At 36.5% G+C, this 12,014-nt stretch overlaps 1 protein-coding gene across 1 annotated transcript in view; it reads left to right on the top strand.

The window, feature by feature from the left end:
• NAA25 (N-alpha-acetyltransferase 25, NatB auxiliary subunit) overlaps positions 1 to 12,014 on the top strand; it is a 78,582-nt gene that overhangs the window by 60,328 nt on the left and 6,240 nt on the right. Inside the window, exons 18-23 of the mRNA XM_025474003.3 lie at positions 559 to 802; positions 1,225 to 1,348; positions 1,992 to 2,057; positions 3,317 to 3,414; positions 4,965 to 5,075; positions 9,994 to 10,140. Coding sequence (XP_025329788.1) covers positions 559 to 802; positions 1,225 to 1,348; positions 1,992 to 2,057; positions 3,317 to 3,414; positions 4,965 to 5,075; positions 9,994 to 10,140 — 790 coding nt within the window. The remainder of the gene's footprint in view (positions 1 to 558; positions 803 to 1,224; positions 1,349 to 1,991; positions 2,058 to 3,316; positions 3,415 to 4,964; positions 5,076 to 9,993; positions 10,141 to 12,014) is intronic.

Genomic DNA, 12,014 nt, shown 5'->3' with positions numbered 1-12,014 from the left:
CTTAAAAGCTGTCCCTTGAAGAATAATAACCTCAGTCTTGCTATGTTAACTCTTTTCTACACACTGTCAAAAAAGATGTCATTTGCAAAATAGTGTATTGTGAACCCATTTTATTTGTTTAAAATATGTCAAATTATATAAATATTTTTATGTTGTACGTTTGTATTGTAAGAGTCTGTATTTTACATTTGTAAGAGTCTGAAAGGATTAATACCAAACTTGTTACTATTGCAGGTGTTTGATTACTAGGGCACATTTTTGTTTTTCAGTTTTTTGTCATTTGAATTTTTTATATCCTATATTTCTTTGAAAATACATGATGTATATTTTGTTGTTATCAGATGTCTCACTGAAGCAGAAAAATGACTTGTTAGATAGGTTGTCATTCCCCATTTTACTGATCCTGAAATGGGAACTTGGGTGATTGGGTTTATCCTTCAGCTAGGAGATGAGCACTGGAACCATTCAATGGGACCTTGACTGATGAAAGTAAACCTTGAAAGATGTAAAGGCAACACACTGAATAAAGTGAATGGTTTGGGGATATTTCTTTTTAAGGGATGTTTCTGAAGAACATAAGAAACTTTCCTTGGAGGAGGAGACCATGTGGTTAAGAATCCGTTCCTTAACATTGAGGCTGATCAGTGGACTTCCAAGTCTGAACCACCCTGTAGAGCCAAGGAACTCAGAAAAGACCACTGAGAATGGCGTGTCCTCCCGGATTGATATTCTTCGTTTACTTCTTCAACAGTTGGAAGTGGCCATGGATATGGGAAAGCGATTTATTGAGAAGGAAGTTCAGGTATCATCAATATGTATTTGTCATCAAAGGTGCAATAATCCAGGGCTGTCTTTTTAAAAATAGGAATTTGGTGTGGATGAATAGTAAAGAGCAGTATTTTGTCCCAGTTTGTGGTACCTAGGAAAAAACTTGATTTTATAGGCTTGGGAATTAAAGAGGCTTCCTCACTATCCAAACTAGATAGTGAGGAAAAGCAAAATAGCTTTATTTGTAATGGTGTATTTTTAATAGCTGTGAACAAATTAATACAGAATTTGTTTCACCATAATGATTTAGTTGTTAATTTGATCCGTGGTTTGCAACCTAGTCAATGAGATAGACTTTATCCAGTAGTTATAGTCCTCTGTTTTCTTGCTTTGTATAAATTTAGATGGATTTAAAGGACATTACCCCTCCCCCCCCCCCCCTTTTTTTTTTTTCAGTATCCTTTCCTTGGTCCTGTTCCTACTAGAATGGCTGGATTCTTTAGTTCTGGCTGTTCACAGTGTCAGACCAGTTCTTTTTATCTTGTTAGTGATATTTATGAGCTGGATACCAGTGGTTTAGGTAAGTATACATTTGCATGAATATGTTTACTTAGGTCTTTGTCTTTGAAAACTTAGTAAATGTAACAAAATATTTAAGTCCTCGCATATTTGGATGATTGTGAGGAGGTGGAAGCTGTTCTGGAAGTGTCTAACTTAACATGAATGTATGTACATTCATAGGTTACAAAGTAATATTTTACAAATTTAAGTCTTTTCCCTATTTAAAATCACTTGTTAGGTCCAAAAATTGAAGAAATCCTTAATTTGTTGAAGTATTGTTGGATTTCGGATTGAATTCTTTACTAAACTTTGTGGAGAAGAGTTTTTTCCTAACCCAGTGAGAATCATGCATATTCCATAGACCCTCTTTCCCCTTCAGATCTTAAGATTTGTAGATTCTGTCTTTGAGATTATTTGAAGCACTTAGATTTTAAGTCTTCCTAGAAAATTGTAGGTATTACTTTTGAGAGAAAGGTAATTAATGCCTTTCTTTTCCTTTCTTTTATCTTTTTCTTTGTCTCCCTCAATGATGGAATTTGATGCCTGTGAGTCTTAAGAGTAAAGAAAATGTCCTTGCCCATGAATGGCTTGCGGGTGTTGATCTTGCTGCTGTTTTTTCTTTTTCTTTTCTTTTTCTTTTTCTTTCTTTTTTTCGATTTTAGAGGATACAGTGGAAATCCAGGAGCGAGTAGAGAATTGTCTTAAGTCTTTACTAGAACAATTAAAAGGTAAGCATTCTAACTATGGACCCCCGTATTTTATCTAATTAGGAACTCATTTTTTAGTAGAAACTTGAAGGAGTTGCAAACAACTTGAAAATAATGCATACTTTGGGTATTTTGAGACTTGTCTTTAACTTTAAAAAGTGTTGATTACAAAAGTAGTAGACAACCTACTATAAAACAGTACACAAGTGGGTATGGTGTTTCTCCCTTTCCTAGCCTCATTTCCCCAGAGGACAGTAAGTACTTTACTTAAAAGGTAAGTAACACTTTTGGAGTCTATACTCATAGAAGGACCCTAAACAGTCATATGTGTGTATGTGGAAATATATTGTAGTGATTTTATTTTTTTTATTTTTTAAACATACTTTTTTATTTTACTTTTCTGTTGTCTTGGGCACTTACCATGTCAGTTACATATAATATTACACAGTATTATATCAGTGTACTAAGTTTATTTATGTATTGCCCCATGGAGTACATGATATATTATGTACTTGAGTTATTTATAAACTCTATAATAAAGCTGAAATGAACATCTTGGGACATAAGTGTTTGGGTACTTATTTGAGTACTTCTTGGGATTAAATTCCTGGCAATGGAATTGTTTGGTAAAAAGGTACATAAATGCATGTAAAATCTATAAGGGTCTTTATTTTCAAGAGCCTAAATAGGGGGAAAAATAGCCTAAATGGTTTTTTATTTTATTACCCAAATGAAGAATAATGAAAAGATCAAGAGTATGAGAATAAAACATGGTATTTATTATGAAGGTTAATTTCTATCATGTACTTTGGTCTTTTAGTCCATAATAGCACACATTCTTCTAAATCATTCATTTGAAGTCTTAATTTTATTGTGACAATGACCTATCTGTGGAACAGCTAGCTGGGGTTTAGACTCTAGAATATATAATTTATGAGGCCACCTTTTATATTTTGAAGACAGCAGAGCCTTAGTTACATGGCTTTTTAAAGAGCTTAAAATAGGGGCTCCTGGCTGGCTCAGTCAGTAGAGCCTACAACTCTTGATCTTGGGGTTGTGAATTTGAGCCCCATCTTACAGATAGAGATAACTTAAAAATAAAATCTTTTTTAAAAAAAAGCTTAAAATAGATATCCTTTGTTTGGTTCATTGTGGTGGGGGAAGCTTTCTGGCTTAAGCTTTTATATTTGCTTATTCTTTATTGGAGCATACATTGTATTCCTAAAAATAGTGTTGAAACAAAAGCCAAATAAAACAATAAAATACTTTCCTATTTTCAGATGTCTTCAGTAGATGTAAAGGTGACCTCTTAGAAGTTAAAGATGGTAACTTGAAAACACGCCCTGCTCTTTTAGAGAACCTAGTCTTCTTTGTTGAGGTATGTCTTTGTTCTCTTCCTGGAAAACTTGGTTTTCCTTAATTGAGTGAAAGATAATTTTTAAAAAATAAACAGGTAAAAGGCACCTTATACCTTTATTTTAATCCCCCACCTTTTGTTAACTGAAAAGCAATTTAAATCATTTTTGAAGGTGTTCCTTCCAAGCATACCAAGAAAGTTTTGTTCATAATGAATAAAACTTGCAATTTCTTTATCAATCTTTGAAAAATTCCTTAGATTCACTCTAAATGTATCTGTTCTCTGTTCATTTTCCTTTTTCACTCAACTATTATGTTTTAAGTTAATTCCACCAGTTTTTTAAATTTGTTGTTACTAGGAACGCCTAAGTGGCTCAGTGGTTGAGCATATGCCTTTTGCTTAGGGTGTGATCCCGGAGTACTAGGATTGAGTCCCACATCAGGCTTCTTGCATGGAGCCTGCTTATGTCTCTGCCTCTCTCTCTGTGTCTGTCATGAATAAATAAATAAAATCTTAAAAAAAATAAATTTGTTGTTGCTATTCACTAATTACTAAGATTCTGCATTATGAAGGAGAATCTGGGCACTTATTCAGCAAAACTTTCTCCTCTTTTTTAACCAGAGGGAAGAGGAGGATTGCAAACACTCATAATCCATTGTCTTATTTTTGTCACATGTTTATTTACTTTTCTTCCCCTCCTAGTCTGTTCTGGTGACTGATACAGTGTAAGTGTCTAAGACTCTGAATAAATCAGCCATAATTGCTCAGTATGTCCATGCACACTCTGTAGCAGAGGAGAAGCATAGGTGTAAACACCTAACTTGAAGGAGGGAATGTGCTGACCAGTTGGGGAGATTTCTGTGTGTGTGTGTGTGTGTGTGAGAGAGAGAGAGAGAGAGAGAGAGAGAGAACATGGGGGACGGTGGGGAGGGGCAGAGGGAAAGAGAATCTTTTTTTTTGTTTAAAGCTTTTATTTATTTATCTTCGAGATAAAGAGTGCAGGTGCAGGAGTAGAGAAAGAAGAACAAGCAGACTATGTGCTGAACACAGAGCCTAATGGGGCACTCTGTCCCATGACTCTGAGATCAGGACCTGAGCTAAAATCAAGAGTTGGATGCTTAACTGACTGATCCCCCCAGGATCCCTCTCTGTTAATATTTAAGTTAAGATTTGTGGTGAGGTAATATCTTAATGGGCTGGGAGGTGGGTGGGGAGAGGCATATTATAAATAACTTTTGGATTCCATGCCTAGGAATTTGGACCTCTCACTTGAGTGAAAGGAAACTGGGCTGAGGTGGAGGATGCCTTTAGGGCTAGGAGAGCTAGAAGGGAGGATAAAGATTGAAGCAATCTTAGTATTCTGAGCAGTATTCAAATGAAGGTCTTCAGAATCAGCGTGGTAATTGTAGAAATTAATCTAAACTCTCTAATCTGTAGTGGAGAACTAGAGGAGAATTCGAAGGGATTTGCACAGAACTATCAGCAAGAATTTAATCCATAACCTTAACTGTTCCTGCTAGATGTCTTGAATATAATCCTTATTGATGAATTTGCGATTTTTCCTCTTTCAGACTATTTCTATTATCCTTTGGGTGTCCAGTTACTGTGAGAGTGTCCTGCGACCATACAAATTAAATTTACAGAAAAAGAAAAAGAAGAAAAAAGAAACCAGCATCATCATGGTAATAATAGGGAAAACACAACCTGGCTGCATGCTGCTTTTTCTTTTCAGTTTTCCTGCATATTATAAGAAACTTTAGAGTCCTGTGTACATTCATTTTCTCTGTCCAGCTTGTTTTTGCTTTTAAATGACACGCCTATAGAAAAGTTGAAAGGCTAGCATGATGACACCCAAATATCCTTACTAGACTTGCCACTTGTTAATACCACTTGGCTCCATCTGCTTTATCTTACTCTCTCATCCTATCTACCCCCCTTGTTTGTTGAACTGTTTGAAAGAAAAGTACAGACTTTGTGATGCTTAACAGGATAGAATAGGGCAGTTGCCTACAAAACCACAATACTCAAGAAATTTTCACAGTCCAGACATTTAATACTGATACAATAATATTATAATGTCCACATTCAGATTTCCCCAGTTATCCCAATTGTGTCCTTTATTATAGCCTTTTTCAAAATACTTAAACCCTAATAAGGATCTGACGTGGCCTGGAGGGTATTATGCTGAGTGAAGTAAGTCAGTCGGAGAAGGACAAACATTATATGTTCTCATTCATTTGGGGAATATAAATAATAGTGAAAGGGAAAATAAGGGAAGGGAGAAGAAATGTGTGGGAAATATCAGAAAGGGAGACAGAACGTAAAGACTGCTAACTCTGGGAAACGAACTAGGGGTGGTAGAAGGGGAGGAGGGCGGGGGGTGGGAGTGAATGGGTGACGGGCACTGGGTGTTATTCTGTATGTTAGTAAATTGAACACCAATAAAAAAAAAAAAAAAAAAAAGGATCTGACGTGGCTTTTAGTTTTCTTGTCTTTTTACCCTCCATTAATCTTAAATACTTCTTAGCCTTTTGTACTTACTGTTGAAGAGTCTAGCTCAGTTTTTGGTAGCATAGTATTACAGTCTAGATTTGACTAATTACCTTGGGTTTAGGTTAAATATAAATGCTGTGTCTATTTTAGCAAATTAAATCAGGAGGTACTAAGGTTGTTTTGTCCCATTATAGGTCCTTGTAGATTTAATTATTTGATAGAGGAAGTGTCTGGATTTCTTCATTGTAAAGGTGCCTTCCCCCTTGTAATTATAAGTCCTCTGTAGGACGATGCTTTGAGACTGAATATCCTGTTCCCTACCAGCCTTTCGCTTGCTGGTTTTAATATCCACTGTTAAGTCTGATTTGCATAAATCATTTAGTACACTGATGGTTCCACATTGGTGAGTTTTAAAAATCCTGGCAGTCGGGCAGCCCCGGTGGCTTAGTGGTTTAGCGCTGCCTTCAGCCTGGGGCATGATCTTGGAGACCCGGGATTGAGTCCCACATCTCAGGCTCTCTGCACGGAGCCTGCTTCTCCCTCTGCCTGTGTCTCTGCCTCTCTCTCTCTCTCTCTCTCTCTCTGTCTCTAATAAATAAACAAAATCTTAAAAAAAAAAAATCTGGCAGTCCTTCCTCATTTACTAGATGGCATTTTTCTGTAAAATGGAGCTGTCTCACCCCATTCATATATATATTTGTATATATGGTTTTTAAATATTACTCCCTATTTAAGTATCATTCTTTTTAAAATTTCCTTTCTAATCCATTATCATTATTCTGTTTTGCATGCTCAGATTTGGCTAATGAAAGCATCTCTAAGCTTGTTCCTGTCCTCTAACAGGTTATCAGCTTTTGAGCCCTTATTTTGTGGAATAGCAAAACTGCTCCAACCACTTTGTTCCTATTCAGCTGAACTGAGAACTTATTTCCAAGGAGCCCTGGTGGCATTTCAAAACCAAGATCTAGATGTTAGGTATACTAATTGGTATTGGGATTTCAGGTTTATGTCAGTGAAAGGAGACAGGAAATTTATTTACACATGCAAACACACAGAATAAATAATTCTTACTGATACCAATATCACAGTGTTCTTCCTTCTTTTCCTTCCCTCTTTCCAGTTTGTAGCTTTTTTTTGTTTTGTTTTGTTTTAGTTTGAACCCTGGTTCCCTACAACATCAGTATATTCACTTGTTTTACAATAGATACTAAGAGTTTTGGAATTACATCATTGTATCATTCACACTACTAGTTTTTTTTTTTAAACCATTTTCTTTTTAAGATTTTATTTATTTATTAATGAGAGACATACAGAGGAGAGAGGCAGAGACACAGGCAGAGGAAGAAGCAGGCTGCATGCAGGAAGCCTGATATGGGACTTGATCCCGGGTCTCCAGGATCACAGCCTGGGCCTAAGGCGAGCATATGACTCTTGATCCTGGGGTCATGGGTTCAATCCCCACATTAGGGGTAGAGTTTACTTAAAAAAAAAGTTGTTAAAAAAAATTGATTGATATTGAACCTTCCAGGGAGATTTTTTTAGTCAAAAGTTAGCCTAACAGATTGGGCAGGTTTCTTGTGTTTGTCTGATTTTTAAATTGTGTCATATATTGCTAGGATTTCTTTGTGTTTTGTTTGTTTTTAAAGATTTTATTTATTTTTGTGAGAGAAAGAGAACGAGCATGAGCAGCAGGAAGAGGCAGAAGAAGCAGCAGATTCCCTGCTGAGCAGGGAGTCCCATGCAAGACTCTATCTCCCAGGACCTGGGATCATAACCTGAGCTGAAGGCAGACGCTTAACCAACTGAGCCACCCAGGCACCTGCTGGGTCTTTGATATATTTTCTGTTCATATCTTTGCCCAAGTTTCTTGTTGTGGTAGTAATATTTTTCCTATTAAAATATTTTAAGCTTTGGGCTCTTAATTTTGTTATTATTAATTCTGTATCCCGTATGATGCAATTTTTTTCAGTTTTTCATTTGTCTTTTAACTTAAGTAATTTTTTGTCAACGTAATTAAAAATTTTTTTAATGTTTTTAAAAAAGATTTTATTTATTTATTAGAAGAAAGAAAACAAGTGGGAGGAGGGGCAGAGGGAGAAGCAGCTCCATGTGGAGCAGGGAGCCTGATGCGGGACTCAATCCTAGGACCCTGGGATCATGACCTGAGCTGAAGGCAGATGCTTAACTGCTGACAGACCCATACACCACCAACACCCCACCCCCGATCATCTTATTTATTTATTTATTTATTTATTTATTTATTTATTTATTTTTAAGATTTTATTTATTCATGAGAGAGAGAGAGAGAAGCAGAGATACAGGCAGAGGGAGAAGCAGGCTCTATGCAGGAAGCCTGATGTGGGACTTGATCCTGGAACTCCGGGATCACGCCCTGAGCCCAAGGCAGACGCTCAAATGCTGAGCCACCCAGGCATCCCCCATTATTTTTTAAAAATGGTTCTTAGCTTGGTGTAATGTTTAGGAAGGCCTTTTCAATTTATTACACAGGCCATTATCTAAATTTTCTTCTGGAGCTTTGGTGGATTTTTTAAACTTAGTATTTACTCTATTTGGAATTTATTTCGGTTATTTTTTATCTTATTTATTTATTTTTTTAAAGATTTTACTTTGGGAACCTGGGTGGCTTAGTCAGCTAAGCATCTGATTCTTGGTTTCAGCTCAAGTCATGATCTCATGGGTTATTGGACTCCTTGAGCAGCAAGGAGTCTGCTTGAGATTTTCTCCTGCTCCTATCCCCCACACTCATGCTTGCTCTCTCTCTCAAATAAGTAAATTAAAAAATATATATATTTTAAAGTAATCTCTGCACCCAAGATGAGGCTTGAACTCATGACCCCAAGATCAAGAGTTTCATGCTCTACTGACTGAGCCAGCCAGGTGCCCCTATTTTATATTTTCAAATGTCTACCTAGTTATCTCAGTACCATTCATCCACTGGAAACCGTTGAGGTTTTGTTTTTTTTTTTACTTTTAAATTTTTCATATTTTCAACATTTTATTTAAATTCAAATAATTAACATAATGTATTATTTGTTTCAGAGGTTGCAGTCTGTGATTCATCAATCTTATACAACACCCAGTGCTCATTACATTACATGCCCTCCTTAATGTCCATTACCTAGTTTCTTTTTTAAGATAGATTGTTTGTTTGTTTGTTTGTTTATTTATTTATTTATTTATTTATTTATTTATTTATGATAGACACACAGATTGAGGCAGAGACACAGGCAGAGGGAGAAACAGACTCCATGCTGGGAGCCCGATGCGGGACTTGATCCTGGGACTCCAGGATTGCGCCCTGGGCCAAAGGCAGGCACCAAACCGCTGAGCCACCCAGGGATCCCCTGTCTATTACTTAGTTATCCCATCCTCCTACCCACCCTCTCCACTTCCAGCAACCCTCAGTTTATATCCTATGATTGAGAGTCTCTTGTGATTTGTCTTCCTCCCTGATATTGTCTTGTTTTATTTTTGAAAACCATTGTTTTGAGATGGCACCCTTAAATTCCCTTATATTCTTTGGTTTATCTTGGAACTTGTTTCCTTTCACTTTTTATCAGTTCACTTCTATACCAGTACTGTCTGGATTTTATGTAACTTTATAATATACTCTAATATATATCAGGGCAAGTCCCCTTAACTCTTGTTTTTCAGATTTTTTGTAACTGTTGTTATCCATTATTTTTTCTTTTGGAACTTAGAAAACTCTATTTCTGTTATTAACATTAGAGGAAATCTCAAAAATACATAGAGAAGAAATGAAATTTTGGTTTGTCTCATATGTAGTGTTCCAGAAGATTCTCAGCCTGAAGTTGAGTAAATAGGATATTTCCATCTATAGTTCCTCAGAGTGAATAAACCTCATTTAAAAAAATGCTTGTCATTGTTGCTGAGTTTGCATTATTTGGTGGCAGTTAAATTTACCTTGGTTTGAGAGACTTTCATAATATCTAAAACTGTATCCATCTCGGTTACTATTAATAGCATTAAGTAATACTATAGTATGAGGTTAATATAGCTTATGAGATGTAAGCAAAGGAAATATGTTTTGATAATCTTTCATCTTTTTAAAAATCTTTTTTCTAGCCACCTGTCTTCACCAGTTTCCAGGACTATGTTACTGGGCTTCAGACTTTAATTTCCAACGTTGTGGATCATATTAAAGGGCTTGAAACACATCTAATTGCACTTAAACTTGAAGAACTTATTTTAGAAGATACTTCTCTCTCACTGGTAAGAGACTGCAGGCAACCAGCAATAAGTTATTTGTAGATATTCAGATGTTCTTTTCTTTATCACAAGGATGAATTTCAATTCATTATTTGCTCCTTCTAGGACTTGTGATTGGAAGGTGCCTTATAGCAGTTTTTTGTTGTGTCATTGGTGGTGGTGGGTTCCCCTCCCCCTTCATTTCTCCCCTCTCTCCATACCTCCTTTCTATACATTTGGGGTGTTTCTTTTAGTATGAAAACTGATGATTAATTAATGAGGAGTATAATTAGAACTGTCCCTGTTTTGAGTACAAGAGGAAACCAGCCATACTCTTGAGATCCACGGACAATCTCCTTGAGTGAGAAGTTACCTCCTACCGGGTTGGTTTATTTCTTTGCCACCCCAGCAGTTATCACCTGAAAAAGAGATGCTGGACATCATAAATAATTATGTCAGTAGTAATTAGGCTAGAGAGAGTAAGCCAGTCAAAAAAGGGAAGGAACCAAGCATGGAATCAAAGGTACTACTCATCAGACTTCTGGTAATTACTTTAGGCTAGTTTCTTACAATTTTGGTAGCAAAATCCTTGTAAAGTCTTGCCTTTAAGATGTGTATTCTTAAAAAACATTAAGTAAACTTTCAGTCTGAAATGATTGAAAATTTAATGGTGTCAGAAGAGTTAACATTCACTGACCTAGTTGCTCTAGTGATGAAACTCCAGTTATGAGGGAGTGCTCCCTTGAGTAGTTCGTCTGGCCCCAGCCTCTGCTAGTGAGGGAGCTCATTCACTAATGACAGCAGCTATCATCACTAGCCTCAGACCTTCCCAGGGAGGCACAACAGCTTTAAAAGATTATAAGCCCCTCTTTTGTAAAGCTTCAACACATTGGAGCTATAAATGAGGCGGAGCTATAAACAAAAGGCTTACTATGGTAAGGGGCTCAGAGCCTTTAATAATAACATTTCCAAAGACTGGTTAAAGAAAGCAGATGTGTTCAGAGGTGAAACAAGAAGTTTGGTTGTAGGCAGTTAAGCTGTATATTCAGCTGCTTTCCTATATACATTAGAATGAATATAGACTTCAATGGTGAGTAGGACTAATTGATGGGTTAATTCTTTAGTATTTTTGTCTTATTTGTTTAGTTTTCCTTTTTTCAAGCTTTACAGTGTTTTGAAAAGTAAAATAATCTTGTAAAAAAAATTGAGATTAAATAAAAACTATATAGTGAAATGTCTTCTTCCCTTTCTAACCCATTCCCTAATTCCATTTCCAAGAAGGAACCATTGTTGTTGATAGTTTCCAAGAAGGAACCATTGTTGTGCAATCTTCCTGAGTTCGATAACCCAAGCTAAAAGCATATAATGTTTGTTTCCTTACCTTTTGCTTTTAAACACAAATGATAGCATACTATACACATTGGGGGTTTTTTTGTACTAAGTGTCTAGATTATTAGGTGAGTACTTCTGTACTTTCTTTTTTTTAAGATTTTAGTTATTTATTCATCAGAGACAGAGAGCGAGAGAGGCAGAGACATAGGCAGAGGGAGAAGCAGCTCCCCATAGGGAGTCCGACGCAGGACTCTATCCCTGGCCCCTGGGATCATGACCTGAGCTGAAGGCAGACGCTCAGCCACTCAGGCATCCCTTTTTAAAAATTTCTTATTTTCTAAGATTTTATTTATTTATTATAGGGCACAAGTGGAGGTAGGGGCAGAGGGAGTGAAAGAGGGAGAGGCAGTCTTCCTGCTGAGCAAGGAGCTCAGTGTGGGGCTTGATCCTAGGACCCTGATCATGATCTGAGCTGAAGTCAGACACTTAACCAACTGAGCCACCTTATTTCTTAACTGTTGTATAGTGTTTCACTATTTCTTTATACGCAAAATGTATGCTTAAGA

The sequence above is a fragment of the Canis lupus genome, chromosome 26, assembly GCF_003254725.2.
Source record: "Canis lupus dingo isolate Sandy chromosome 26, ASM325472v2, whole genome shotgun sequence".
Lineage (NCBI taxonomy): Eukaryota > Metazoa > Chordata > Mammalia > Carnivora > Canidae > Canis > Canis lupus.
The sequence above is the reverse complement of the archived record's forward strand: the minus strand, read 5'-3'. Positions and strand labels throughout refer to the sequence as shown.